Genomic DNA, 15,957 nt, shown 5'->3' on the forward strand with positions numbered 1-15,957 from the left:
CAAAATTACTCATGATAAAAAAAAAGTAAAAAAATAATTTTGATGAAATAAATAGTTTATTTTTTGAAAAATTTAATTATTACAAAAGAAATTATCGCTATAATTAAATAGAATAGTTATTTTATTTTGAATAGTATTCAATGAGAGCATGCGCGGTTAATTTAAAATGTTGGCTAAACTGGAAAGAGCGACACAGGACACAGGCACGAGATTCAGCAGCATATTGGTGTCGGCTTGTTCACTTGGTCAGATGGTATCGCGGGTTCTCTAACGATATATATATATAAATTTTTTATTTAAGAATAAATAATAAAACGGTCAAGATGAGTTCTGGAATGCCAGAACTTGGCTCTAAGATCAGCTTAATATCTAAAGCTGATATTCGTTATGAAGGAAGACTTTTTACTGTTGATCCTCAAGAATGTACTATTGCTCTCGCTAATGGTGAGTCTTTTTGTAACATAGTATCATTTCAAGATGGAGTACAATTTGTAAGCATCATTGCTCCATTTTTTCCGGCTCAACTTATTTAAAATTAACAACACATTTTCATTTATATTTCAATCCTCTCATTTTTTATTCACTCAATTTAATTATCATCATTTTTGTCTCATTAAATCATCTTTGTTCATTAATATTATAACAAACAATCATATTCAGTTAGTAATATTTCCAGTTATAAATTTCATTTTTTCCAGCTCATAAGTTTTTTTTTTATTATTTTATATTGAAAAAATTATTTTTAAATTAAATTACTTGAAAAATATTATTTGTATTTATTTAAAAGTATTTTTCAATGACAAAATAAAAAAATTTATTTAAAAAAAAAAAAAAAAAGAAAAAAAAAGAATTCTTTAATAAAATTTATCATAAAGTTTTGACCTCGCAGATTCAAAAGTAAAGAAAAAAAAAATTATTATCAAGATCCAGGAATTTTACGTTGAAATATTATATGTTTTTTTTTGTCGGTAGCTTCTGTTATTATCGCGTTTGAGCAACAGTTAGTTACCATTAATGAATTACTATATGCTGTTTACATTTACATTCTTTTCCTGATGAAAATTTCTCAAACTTGTTGATTGGTAGATTAAATGAAAATATATCGATGAGTCACCAGTTTTAATCTTTAATACCTTGTGTACTTAAGCCCTTGTACTTGTTGCCAGAATTTTTTTGTAAAATATAATTTATAATATATTACAGTACGTTCGTTCGGTACCGAGGATCGGGACACGAAATTTCCGGTCGCTCCACAAAATCAAATTTACGAGTACATTCTCTTCAGAGGCTCTGATATAAAGGACATTCGGGTTATCAACAATGTCAACACTATTCCTAATGATCCGGCGATTGTTCAGGTAAATAGTAAATAATTAAACACAATTTTAATAATTAACTAATAATAAATATGTGTTGTTATTTTTAGATGACAGTTCAACCAACGATGAACCAACAGTCATACCAACCGCAGCCTGGATATGGACATCCGATGATGGGTCAAATGCCTCCAATGGGTGGACAATATGGGCCGCCGTATGGCATGGCCATGGGAGCAATGGGTCCAGTAATGACGATGCCTCCAGTTAGAGATCCTCGAGGAACAATGAATAAACCTCCAAGTGAGTTGACCTCAGGACCCATCGATTCCAACGTCATCAATATCCCCAATACACTGCCGACGGCCAACGTCAAGCCGTTGACAAAAGATCAATCTCTTGAAGATGGTAAACGGTTTTTGCTATGAACACTATCGTCTGCAAACGACGCATGTCTTCATCTGCTGCTTATTTGCCACATTTTCTGCACTCTATTATTTCCTTTTTATTGGCATGGTACAATAAAAAGCTCAGATTTGTATCGCTGATAATTTGCTTAACTATGCCTATTGCTTTTTATTAGCTTTATTTTTTAAACATTCATTTTTATTTAAACTCATTGCTAACGATTATATTGATTGCGCTCTAGTATCTATATAAATAATATATATATTAGAGTGGTTAAAAATTAAATTTTCTCAGACGATTCATAAAAAGCTTCTTTTTAGTGAAAGGATGAGTGGGTAATTTGGTTTTTTCTTTTTAAGCAAAAAGAACACGTGCCTCAGGACGATCAAAGTTCATTTTTCGATACAATCGCAATTTTTTTTAATATCTCATGAAATATGCAGATTAGAGGAAAAAATCATAAGAACAATTTTGTAGGAAATTAAATTCTTGACAAAAAAAGTCATTGTCATTTTTTTTATAGAATGTGTATTTACGAAGATATTTTAAAAAAACTTTATTAGATCTTATCAATTGAGCATTTAAAGAATTACGAATGTTAAAACTAACATTTTTTCTTAAATATAGACAACTTCATAACTTGTAACATATCAATCATTAATGTTTGTTATAGTTTCTATATACTTAGAAAAATGTTATTTTCAACATTCGTAATCCTTTAAATGCTCAATTGATAAAATCTAAAAAAGTTTTTTTAAAATATCTTTGTGAATACACATTCTATAAAAAAAATGAACACGACCTTTTTTGTCAAGAATTTAATTTCCTACAAAATTGTTCCTATGACTTTTTCCTTTAATCTGCATATTTAATGAGATATTTAAAAAAAACCGCGATTGTATCAAAAATGAACTGTGATCGTCCTGAGGCACGAGGCAGGTCACCTGAGAAAATTTAATTTTTAACAACCACCCTAATATATACATATAGTTCGCAGTTACTCTTTTTCGTCTATTAAATATTATTTTTTCTATGACAATATAATTCTTATACTTTAAACCACTATAAACTTTTATTTAAAACCACAATTTATTTTTACTATCTATAATTATTTTGATAAAAAATTATTTAATCTAGATTTCTGTTATTAAATAGTTTAAATTTAAATTTAATTTAACATTTAGATATGTCACTAAAACTACTTGCTGTTTAAACAAAATTTCTTTTTTAAAATACTTTTCTAATATTAAATATTAATCGTAACCACTAAATTTACCATCTTTCTTTAAATTCCTGATTACTTTTACGTCTTATGATTTTACATATTTTCACTGTAATAATTAAAGAAAAAAAAAATAGAAACAACAATTGAAATTTCTCAACCAATCATTACAAAATATATTTTATTTATCATTTATTGATAGTAGTAATTAACATATTAATTATCTTTTAATTAAATTATAGGTGTTATGGATCTAATAAGTGGCTCACGTTCAACGACACCAACATCTTCATTGCTTACTAGAAAGAGCCCAACAATGGATCAAGGAACCCAAGTAGGACAACAGCAACAACAAAAACAATCTGTTGGAAAAGCTGTTGAGAAACCTACTAATCGAACTGTACATTCACAACAACATCGTGAACGCGACACGTAATATTTTTATTTAAATTACAAAATTTATAAATTTTAATTTCATATTAATAAAATAATAAAAATATTTTATGTAGACAAAATCGTGCTCGGACTGGCAGTGGAATGTCACATTACAGCGACGGAAAACGTGATGTAGTTACTCATGATAATCAGATGCACAATCAAAGACATTCTCGTGGCTCTCATGGATCCCAAGGTTCTCATGGACCTCAGGGTGGTCGTGGCAGTCGTGGTGGATGGATCCCACGTGGTAACGTTTCACGCGGGCGTGGACGAGGACGTGGTGGTGCTTTTCCACAAAATCAAGCGGGTAATGCTGGTGGTAAACCTAAAAATACTTTGAAATTCGACAATGATTATGATTTTGAACAAGCAAATACTGAATTCGAAGAACTTAGGTAAGCTTTTATTTACTTATTACTTATTATTATTATTATTATAATAACGCATGATTTTGTGCCGGATTTGTTTCAATACTATTGTGAAATGATGAATGTGGATATCATGCGAAATAAAATTTGTACATTTATTAAAGCCGTCGTACAATTAATGACGTTCGGTTTACGCGATGTACTTACATTATTTGTTTTACTTACAACGTAATTTTTAGGTGACAGCACTTGATAAATAAAAAAAATAATTTTATTTTATTTAGATCTCGATTGGCTAAAACAAAGATTGATGTGGGTACAGAAAATGAAAAGAAAGATGACAGCGGAAATGAGACAGGCGCTGGTGAGGGAGAACCTGAAGAAGAAACTGATGTTGTTCATTATGACAAAGCTAAATCGTTCTTTGATAATATTAGCTGTGAAGCTGTTGAGAGAAGTAAAGGGTTAGTATTATTTATATCATCAATAATAATTTTTTATTTTATAAATAAATATTCATGGTGACCGCATTCCTGTAAAACCTGGAAATGTCAGGGAATCATAAATATACTGGGAAAATCAGGGAAAAGTCAGAGGATTTCGTCGCAAAGCTGAAAAATTTTTACTTTCCTTTTTTGACCGAAAAATTCCGATAAATTTTTTTTTTCTGTCCAAAACTGTTCAAAAAGTGGCGCGGCGCAAATGCGATTGTAATACCGTCTTGAAAAAAAATTAGTAGAAATTTATTCCAATAGCGAAAAAATGAAGCAGTTAGAATTAAAAAGACTGTTAGAAATAAAAAGTCTTGGTAGAAACCAATCGTCAGGATCTTCAAGCTATTAACCTGCATATTGACAAGTTAAAAAACCAAAAAAATTAAAAGTGTACATAAGTATTGAACTAATAAGTTTCTTTATATTTATTGTTCGCGTACTTGATTAATATTTTATTAATATTCTATAAAACGTTTTTATTTATGAAATTTATTCTAGTGAAAATGAAAAATTTATTTATATTTTATTATAGAGTAAGTTATATAAAAACATAGATTTAAAATAAAGAATAAAAAATTATTCATTTAATAAATGAAAAAAATCTATGAACATTGACAAACAATAAAATAAAGTTTCATTTAGCGACAATGATTGATTATTCATTAAACTGACTTATGCCATTTTAGTTTGAATTAAATAAATATTTCCAATGATTTAATATTATTACATATGGTCAGGGAATTTTCAAATTATTTGACTGAAATACCTGGAAAAGTCAGGAAATTTCAGTTTCAAAATTCTGTGGTCACCATGATAATTGACATTAATTATGATGATATTGCTTAAGATCTTAAGTAAAATTTAAAATTTTTGATTATACAGAAGATCTCAACGTACGGATTGGCGAACAGAACGTAAATTGAATTCAGAAACATTTGGAGTATCATCAACAAGACGTGGTGGTTTCCGTGGTAGAGGCTACTATAACCGTGGAATGGGTGGTGGTACATATCGCAATAATAATACTGGACCTGGTGGACCACTAGGTGGAGCAAATGTTGGATCAGGTGGATACCGTGGAAATTATCGAGGAAATCGAGGTAACAATTCGGCTAATCGTAATAAACGAGGGCAAAATCACGGTAGTAACAGTAATGGTGGACAAAACGGTCCTATCAATAATCAAAGTACAAGTCAAAATCGTCTTGTTACTGGTACCGCGTAAAAGTGATTAAATTTATAAATATATACATGCAAATATATGTATATATATATCTCCCCTGAACCCAATACAATTATTATTAATCACTAGAACGGGATTAAACATACAATTATAAATAAACAACGCGATACTTTATAAGTATTTACTTAGCTTAAGATTTTTACTGTGTGTGCGGTGTTACAATAGCAAGAGAAATAAAAATAATCGAAAGTAAGATAAAATAATAATTTTAATTAGTATTTCGATTCAATTATTATTAATGTGGATTTAATGTCATTGTAAAAAATAACAAAAAAAAACTTTGACATTGCGAAAAAGTATACAGAATTTCGTATTCTATAAATTTATTTAAAATGATAAATATTATTGCGTTTATAATTTTAAAAGTAGCCAAGAATATAATCGTCAGCCGCGATATAAATGCATTAAATACTTTTGAAGTTACATTTTTTTTTTATTACTATTAATATTATCGATTTAATTATGTTATATTTTTCTTTTTTTTGGTTTCATCAGTGAAAAGTATTTAGAATATCATCGGTAAATAAAATGAAGAATAAGAAAAGGGTTTTGGAGAGAAATTAAGTAATTAAAAATGAACGAATAAATTTATTCTTCAGTGTTTTAAGTTGTAAAAAATATGAGAAAAAAAAAGAATAAAAATATTAAAAAATTCCAATTAAAAATAAAAATAAATATAAGACATGTACTGAATAGAAGCAGATTTGATTTGACTCTCCTGTAAGTAGAATTTGATAATAATTAAGGCATAAAATAATAAACAATATATGTTTATATAAGCGTATATTTGTTTTAAAAAAAAAAAGGAAGGATTTACTATGATGGAAATATTAGGTGTAGTTGGATTGTATCCGCTTTGACGGAAGTCGATGGATTGTTTTATTGCCAAGGATTGTTATCAATCAAATCTGTCTCCTTATAATTATCAATAAATAATTTTGAAATATTTTGAATAATGTAATTATAAGTTAATTAATTAAATAAAAATTGTATGACGTCGTAATGCGCTGTTCTCTCGTAAATACTGTTTATAAAAAAAAAAATTAATAACAATAGTAATAATACAATGCTCGCAATCATTAAACATTGATTGCTTATCATGAACTCGCATGAATTAACGTATTGGATGTGATCATTGACCGAGTGAAATTATCAATCGGTAACGTATTTTCTCTGAGAAAATTAAATGTAAAATTAATGTCATGCTTTATACTATATATATAGATATATAATATGTAACGGTGAAATGTAAAATAGGATATAAATAAATATTAAAAAAGTAAAATTGATAACAATTAAAAAAAAATTATAAATAATAAGAATGATATGAGCAGTGTGTCGTGATAATAAATTTTTCAAAATTATGCCACGTGTTACAATGGTATTACTGAAAATTAATTGCCAATAAATAAAGTTAAAGATTTGTCTTAATGAGATTTCAAAAAATAATTATCGAGTTTAAATTATCCGCGTGGGGATATAAATTATATAAATATTTTTTTTTTTTATAATATCAGAGTATTTAAAAATAATTACATTATTATAAATCATAAATGATATATTGTTTATGATATAATAAAACCCTAAAAGAAAATTTATTTGATAATTAATGACTACGAGCAAATAAAACAAATAAATTATTTGAAAAATTTATTATTTATATTAATAATTGCCAACGATAACTGTAACTATTTGCACATCTTACTTTTATATATTTACTGTAGGGTTTTGAATTTATTATTTTTTTTTTTTTTGAAACGACAGAAGTATGTGTGGGTTTAAATGAATCTCACGCTGTTTTGAATTTAGATTTTAAAATTAAAATTGAAGTTAAAATTGTATGATTATTATGAGACAATTTAAGAAGAAAAAAAAAGTTTATTGATAATTATTAATTGATTGTTTGCGGCTGTTATTTTTTTATAGACTTAAATTGAGTCATCTCTTATATATGTAATGTCTACACCTCAAATTAATAAAAAAATATTCCACACTCATGTTAATTGATTTAACTAAAATATCATTTTCTATTAAGAAATATAAATACTGTTTATACAGATTGTATAATTCGACGATTGTCAGTACAATTCAAATTTTTTCTGTGAGGCTGTAAGCGAGAATTAAATAAAGAGAGAGAAAAAAAAATGTTATTGTAGATGATTTCGATGCATATGTTAAATTCTCTTCGCATGTAATTTAAACAGCATGAACAATTACTGACAATTAACTTTTTTTTGTACAGTAGACACTGTGATTCATGAAGCTGAATAATAATAATAATTAAATGAAAAACAAAAAATAACCATTTTCATGTACTTGAATTATGTTTTTTTTTTTTTTTTTCTTAAATTTATTACTTAATTTTTTTTCTTCACAATATTTACAATTATCCGTAGTACTTTTTATACATTTCTTATTATAAATATAAAATTTTTATTCAGTCTAAAACGATTGAAACTAAAATGATATTGTTGATTTCATTTTGTTCATTCATTCTGTAATTTAATAAATGTATAAAAAAAAGAAGTCTTAACTTAAATCTAATTTTCTACAGTAAAAAGTATTTAATTTAATTGTTAAATTTATTTTTTATCTTAGCTTTTAATGTTAATTATAATTTTAAGCACAACTTGTAAGTCCTGTTCGTATATTATTGTCGTAAATTCTAAGTTCACTCATTGGTCGTCCTTTCGTCATTGGTTGAGTAAACGTGGGAATAAAATTGTTCTTGTAATATCTTTTCAAAGATTTGTAATGTGGTGTCAGTACTTCGTATGGTGTTTGTCCATTGTCAATAACCCATATGCTGCCGGATTCACCACATCTGAGAATTGTCATCAAACCTTTCGCTACGATATAAGGCCTGAAATTAAAAGTATTTATTATTATACTGATGAACACTTTATAAATTATTATTGCATTTAGTTATTCAAGTATATCAAGTTGATAATTACGTTTGAATAGATAAATTTTCTAGGTTTTTAACAAAGTCTGCTTTCATTATTCTTGATGATAGTCTATTTGGACTATTGATAGTAAGTGCAGTCTCTGTTAGTCCAGGACAAAGACCCATTACTCGTACGCCAGTTCTCTTGTAATGATAAGATGCCTATTAAATGTATCAATTCATTTATATACTGTGTATTACTTTATTATTTTTATAACATAACAATATATATATACTGTTAAAAATTTTTTTTGAAATTAAAAAAAATTACTTGGAGTTACTCCTATACAAAAAAATATATATGTGACATATATTTATCAATATATTGGCTATATGGGATATATATGTCATTTATATATTTTTTTGTGCGGGTTGACAAGTTAAAATCAGTCATTACATAAAAAAAAAATAAAAAAAACTTACACCGAGTGATTGTGAAAGCCCGATCATTGCAAATTTAGTTGCTGTATAAACTGGAAGTTGAGCTGTTGTTTTAAAATCAAAATATTGACCTATATTTACAAGAACTCCTCCATTGTGTCCTTGATCCTTGCCCATAAATTGTAGTGCAAGAGTTGCAACAGATAACATTCCAGTCTATCGATAAAAATAAAAAATAATTAATTTATCATTTTTATCAATATTTTTTAAATTTAAAGTCTTTAAACAATTTTCATTGTTAAATATTATTATATTACAAATAACTTACAACATTGACTGCGATTTCTTTTTCCCATCGTCGTTCATCTAAAATACCTGCGTTATTAACTACGATATCGATACTATCCATAGATTTCGATAGTTGAGTAAATGTATCTATTAATTTAAAAAAAAGTTTTTTTAAGTAATTTGAATTTTAAATTTATTTAATTAAAAACTTTAAAATAATTACCAAACATTTGTGAATGATTTGATGTGTCAGCATTGATGAAAATAATTTTTTCTTCTCCATAGGTTTTAGTTACTATTCTAACAGCTTGCTCCCCAGCTGCTGTATCCACATCAATAATTGCAACTTTCTAAAATAAATGATATATTTTGTTAAATTTAATTATTTATATTTTTGTCAATGAGTGTGAATATAGCAGACATCAGACAAATTTAAAATTATTAATAAATAGAGTAAATAATTAATGAAATTAAATTTTTAAAAAATGCGCATTTAAAAAATTTTGAAATTCGTGCATTTTTCATAAATATTATTTTCTTAATTATTTACTTTTTATGTATAATTTTAAATTTGTCTGATACCTGCTACATCCACACTCATTTTTGTCAATAATAAACTTTTTATTAATTTAAAAAATTTATTATTTAAGTTTTCGCGCCATTTACAAAAATCATTATTTGTTTTGATTAAACCCGAATACACTTATTGTCTGATAATGTATTTTATATAATTATGATAAAATTGTTATACTAATAAATGAGGAAGACGAATTTCTAAGAATAAGTAAGAAAATTTACTTTTCGACGAAAGTCAGGTAAATTCAAAAAGACTTGCATTAATAATTTCAAATGAACCAAAATGAATTGCGACAAAACTATAAAATGGTTACACTAAAACTATTACCAAAATACTCCGAAGTGATTCTAACTAGAGTACAGTCTTTAACGGTGGCAAAACTCAACGGAGTACCGAATAGTCAACTTAATTATCCATTCAACAAGGTCTCATTTCAAATTTTACGAAACGAATATATTTATAGTAGATTTCATAGAAATCTAACTATTTTGTATTTGACCTTATAGTAGAATTTCCAAAGAATTATATATGTAATATAATGCGTCTTGTTACCCACCATTATAAATGAATTTTATAGAAACTTGCTACACATATTCTATGAATGATTATCTCAGTTAAGTTCAGAGATTTTTAATATTCAAGTTAACGGAAAACGCTATTACTGTTATTTTTTTCTGAAATAACTTTTTAACGGAAACCTATACTCGTATTAGGTAAAAATGACGTCAAAGCTGATAAAATGAGCTATATTTTCCTTTTTTTTTAATTTGCATTTTAGGATAATTTTTTGAATTTTCACAAAGGCTTAAAGTTAAATTATTGAATTCTGTGTTACAGTTGAAATTCCATTATTTTATCTTGGGCGGTTTTAGACCTCAAAATTCATTAAAAATGTCAATAAAAGTTTACACTGAGAGAAAAGTGGATGGTTGTAATTGAAAAGGGATCGAAATGAAAAAATAGTCAGCTTCACTAATATTTCTAGTTTCTTGAACTATATCAAAGCATCAAACTATTTGAAAGTAGTAGTTTTAACTAAGCATTTGTTTTGTTGTGGTAAATATTTAATAAGTTATAAGTTACTCGGTTATAAGTTACTTCCCCTCTATTTGTTTTCGCTCGTCTCGAAATGCTACCCCCACTCCAGTTCCACTAACGCAGTTTTTCGGTGTCATGAAAAGTTTGCTTCTGCAGTCCTTTTATAAGTTGATAAAGTATGTGCGTATATATAAATGACAAACGTCAACTAACTTATAAAAGGACTGTGGACACAAACACGAACACGACGTATACATATGCAGAAAACTGAGCGATCACCGAGTAAATGATAAGAGTAGGGGAAAGCCATTTCCAAGAAATTTTTTTCCTACAGCCCCTAACAGCAACTTATAACCAGGTTTTACTGTATAACACACTTAAAACAACTATGATACTATCGTACATTTTACAACTATATATTAGTTATCTGAACTGAGGGTAATAGTGGAGGCTTCATTGAACTATGTTTTTCATAGTTCAGAAAACCAGTTTTTTCTCAGTGTATTTATAATTCAATTTCATCTTAAAACTTCAAAATAAGTAAACAATGAGAAATCTACTTCCATTTCGGATACCGAAAGACCTTTTTCAGAGTAAAATTACAAATAAGATCTTGTTGAATCGGTTAGTTGACTAATCTCTACTGTGTTCATTTTTGTCACCGTTTAAACCTGTGTTATTGATGCGTCTTTTTGAATGTTATTTGTTTTAGTCACATTATTTAAGTGAATTTTCAATATTCTCCGTTATTTAGATCAAGTATTTGATTCGATTTGTAGAGTATGATGTATCTGGTAGTTATCGATAAATGTTTTTAGAATGATGGTATAGCAGCCGACAATGAAATTCATCAGCTTATTCTTCAACGAATTTTCTTCAAAATTTTAAACTTTTATAGAAATGAAAATTTATTCAAACCTGAATACCTTATTTCAAAATTTCACTGGTTCTTTATTTTTTTAAATATTTAAATATAAATTACCAACAATTACATAAAAAGTGAAGCAGGCGAGAGTACTTTGGTATTTAATATTTAACATACCTTTGCACCATGTTCAAGAAAGTGATTAACAAATGAGTAACCCAGTCCAGAAGCTCCACCAGTTATAATAATATTTTTTCCACAAACAAGACCTTTTATTATTTCAAGTTCTTTAGCTTTTTCTTCAGCAGACGCACGACGACTTTTACGATCTGGAAAATCGGCTAAAATAATTTTAATGAATTATTATATTGATAGAAGTAATAAAATAAATTTTCAATTATTTATGATAAATAACATAATTTAATACATTGAACTTACCCATATTAAATTAAAATATTACTTATTTATATTTTTTAAATTTAATTACAATTAATTTTAAAATACTGAACAGCGAATTTTCTCGTCTCAATGAGTAGAGAGAATAAAACTAAAGTTAGCAATGCTAATCAAATTTATATTTATATCTGTCGAAGAACAACGTAATTGTATCCACGCGCCACCGCGTGTCCGTCCCTTCCTTGAATTTAAAAAGACAAATAATCAGTCGCGACACGCGTAGATTGAAGAGGGGAGAGTTCACTTCTTTTAAAAACTCATATTGATAATCATTTCCACATTAAAATAAAAAAATTTAATATTATTTAATATCTACTTTTTTATTTAAGGGGAACCACTAGTGTAACCGCCTGAAGAAACGATGATTTTTGGAAATTTTTTTAACGAAAACTACTGCATGGAATGCTTTAATGTTTTAAGGATATATTTGTGGATATATAATAAATACAAGACCAAATTTTTGGACCAAAAAACTCAAAATTCAGCGAGTTATTCACAATCTCCCAATGTTAAAAAAAAGTCCCCCACTGCTGCAGTGATAGCGACCTTCACAGTCCATGAAATCAAAAAAACCAAAAAGTTTATTAAACTAGAAGATATTTCCCGTACCAGGACCCTCGGGCTAAGAAAAAAATTGAAATTTAACAAAATGGCGGAGTTTTTCAAAAAAATTTCAAATTTCGCGCGAAAATTTGATGATTTTTGACCTGGCAAAATTATATTTTTGATTCGATCGAAAAACTGAAGGTTCGTGGTACGTAGAAACATATAAAAGAAACTGCAATTCAAATCAAATCGATCGAATTATTTGTTTTCGAGTTAACTGCAGCAATTTTGAAAAATGTATTTTTGAGAACCGATAAGCGGCTGCTCTTCAGATGATTGTAACTCAAAAAAACTATTCGAGATATACACCAGAAATTTCAGTATGTTATTTTTGAAGATATAGGTTATCGAAATATGGAAAAAAAATGATTTTTCAAAATTTCACACTAGTGGTCCCGCTTAAATATTTTTCAAATTAATAAAGATTTTGTTTATGGTCGATGAATTATTTACTGCGCACACTCGACTTAATTATTAAAATTATACGTATTAAAAAGTATAACTATTTTTATTGATCTTTCCTATATGATCTTTGATATAGACGTCAAAATAAAAAATTTGATTCTGATTAAACATATAAGTTATAATATATTATAAAATTTATAAAAGTTATTTCTAGTGACTGATAGTGAATTCAAAGTTCATAATTGAACTGCTTCTAACTGCTATGAATAATCTCGATGTTTCTTCGCATATATATGTATATTATTGTTATTATTTTCTATGGTTTATAGATATCTTCTTCGAACAAGAGGTGAAGAAAAGTCAATAAAAATTAATGAAACGTCAGTCTCTTATCAGACACGCGACTTTCCCTTCTAGATTCTTGGCACGAGGGCACCCGAGTTATACTGAAACCAGGGAAGAACATGATAGTCTAGGCCAATAGAAATCTTGTCAAGTATATTATCATATAGTTCAATTTTATTTTTTAAATTTTATAAATGCGAAATTTTTTCTTTCTTTATTTAGAGATAAAAAACATATTTATCATATAAAGTATCACTACGATATTATTCACATGATTAATGTGAATTATTTTTCGACCTTACAATTAAAAAAGTCGTAATATTTGTAATGATATTATATTTAAAAACCGATCACGTGGACACTTTTGAGGATTTCGAGAGAATTCACTCATATCTTTTATAGTATAAATATAATTTTAAGTTTATGACTTCATACATGTATATCTTTAAACTTTAGACACTACAATTTTTCTGATATTATTTTATCGTCTTAAGATAACTTTTAAATAATAATCACGTATATAAATATTTAGTTTATGTAACATTTGTTGTTATTTTTAAATTTATATGGTAGGTATTTTTAGTAATAAATTACAAGGAATATTTTACGAATAGTAAATAATGTGAAAGATTTTTACAGTGGACACAAAACCGAAAATTATCTCGGACAAAATTTCACCTAAAATCTTGAATGTTTTCTGTTCATTTTTCGGATTTGTTTATTGAAAATAATAAAATTTCGATGATTTTGGCTTACTTTCAGTTTTTTCCAATAAAATTTTGTGGCTTTGGCGAAAATTCAGCTAAATTTAGGCTTCTTAACTCCTGATAAGCACACTTCTAAACGGTATACCTCTTTAGATATTGAGGGTGAAAAGTACCCAACATATTTTATTTTCAAATATCTTGGTCCCTAATAACAGAGAGTTTTTTTTTAAATTAAAGCTGAGAAAATGATCTATAATATAGATACAATATTATTTGTCTACACGGAGAGAAAATTATGGTAACTGTTCGTAGTACGTTTATGAAATATCATCCCATACCGTTATGGTAATGATTACTTGGGATTATGGGACATAGACCCATACTTTCTGGGAAAAGTTTCCATAAGTATAGGAACAATTCCTATCATTATGGTAACAGTTTCCATATCGCATGTGAAAGAATCATGGTAATGATTACCATACTCATAGGAATAGTTCCCACAAGCAAATAGTAACCAATCCTATAACCACATTGTAATGGTTCCTAAGTGTATATGGGAATAAGCCCTATATATAATGGTAACTATTCCTATAATATTATTGTAAACATAATCATCATATTATGATAATGGTTACCATAATATTATGGTAATCATTCCCATAATATTTAAAAATTATAATAATTTTTTTTTTTTTTGTAAAATGCGTTTTTTTTTGTATATTACAAAATTTTAAGTATATAAAAAAAACGCATATTACAAAAAAAAAAATATATTATAATTTCTAAATATTATGGTAAAGATTACCATAATATTCTGGGAATAGTTACCATAATAGTATGGGAATGGTTACCATAATAACATGGTAATAATTCCCATAATATTTAGAAATTATAATAATTTTTTTTGTAAGGAGCGTTTTTTTTTGTATGTTACAAAATTTTAAGTATATAAAAAAACGCTCATTACAAAAAAAAAAAATTATTATAATTTCTAAATATTATGGTAACAATTACCATAATATTATGGCAATGGTTACCATAATATTATGGTAATAATTCCCATACATTATGGTAATCGTTACCATAATATTATAGTAATGGTTACCATGATTCCATAGGAACTATTCCGATACCATATGGGAATTATACCCATAATTATAGGAATGATTACCAAAATATATAGGAGTGCCGTTCCTATAATCAACATTTGAAAAAAACCGGTTACCATGCAGTATGAGAACCATTCCCATAATATATTGTAATTGTTACCATAATTTTCTCTCCGTGTATCTATATTTAAAAAAAGAGCCCTTTGTTAAATATACATAAATAATTATAACGAAATAAAATTTTGGGGTGGATACTTTGTACCCAGTGTACTTTTCAGGGGTTAAACATTTTTTTATTTCGGCCTTTTTTCAGCATATTGTCAGTCAAATATTTTTCGCTGGATTATTTAATAACAATAATTTATTTACTGTAATAAATTATTATCGATACAGGGAAATATGAACGATTAAAAAAATATAAGATAAAAATTTTGAAAAGTTTTAAATCTAATCAGTAATAAGTATTTTTTTAATTTTACTACAAATATATATGAGTGTGAATGTATTAGATATCAGGCGAATTTAAAATTATAAATAAATAAAAAAAGTAATTAATAAAATTAAATTTTCAAAAAATGGGCATTTAAAAAATTTGGAAATTAATAAGTGCATTTTTTATAAATATTATTTTTTTAATTATTTACTTATTTATAATTTTAAATTTGTCTGATACCTGCTACATTCATCTTATAAATATATAACTGAATTTTGAAACAGTTGTAAAATGGTCAAATAGAAAAATAT

General features: G+C 26.8%; 2 protein-coding genes across 4 annotated transcripts; one reads left to right on the plus strand and one right to left on the minus strand.

Annotated features, from left to right (window-relative positions):
* Window positions 1-212: 212 nt before the first annotated feature.
* Window positions 213-6,955, plus strand: LOC103569619 (protein LSM14 homolog B). 2 transcript variants are annotated; one of them, XM_008546983.3, is made up of 7 exons: window positions 213-444; window positions 1,204-1,358; window positions 1,427-1,724; window positions 3,189-3,378; window positions 3,456-3,779; window positions 4,037-4,216; window positions 5,129-6,955. In XM_008546983.3, exons 1-7 carry the CDS (start codon window positions 324-326, stop codon window positions 5,469-5,471), a joined length of 1,611 nt encoding a protein of 536 aa, XP_008545205.1. In that variant the 5' UTR covers window positions 213-323; the 3' UTR covers window positions 5,472-6,955. The 2 variants fall into 2 exon arrangements, with proteins under 2 accessions (XP_008545205.1, XP_008545206.1); XM_008546984.3 differs by having other exon boundaries at window positions 1,427-1,619; window positions 5,129-6,768.
* Window positions 6,147-12,113, minus strand: LOC103569620 (15-hydroxyprostaglandin dehydrogenase [NAD(+)]). Of its 2 annotated transcripts, none has more exons than XM_008546985.2 (7): window positions 12,024-12,113; window positions 11,763-11,926; window positions 9,329-9,455; window positions 9,146-9,252; window positions 8,860-9,033; window positions 8,444-8,598; window positions 6,147-8,352 (listed from the first exon to the last, which is right to left on the minus strand). In XM_008546985.2, exons 1-7 carry the CDS (start codon window positions 12,025-12,027, stop codon window positions 8,109-8,111), a joined length of 975 nt encoding a protein of 324 aa, XP_008545207.1. In that variant the 5' UTR covers window positions 12,028-12,113; the 3' UTR covers window positions 6,147-8,108. The 2 variants fall into 2 exon arrangements, with proteins under 2 accessions (XP_008545207.1, XP_008545208.1); XM_008546986.3 differs by having other exon boundaries at window positions 11,763-11,914; window positions 12,024-12,108.
* Between the last annotated feature and the right edge of the window lie 3,844 nt (window positions 12,114-15,957).

This window comes from Microplitis demolitor, chromosome 5 (genome assembly GCF_026212275.2).
Source record: "Microplitis demolitor isolate Queensland-Clemson2020A chromosome 5, iyMicDemo2.1a, whole genome shotgun sequence".
Lineage (NCBI taxonomy): Eukaryota > Metazoa > Arthropoda > Insecta > Hymenoptera > Braconidae > Microplitis > Microplitis demolitor.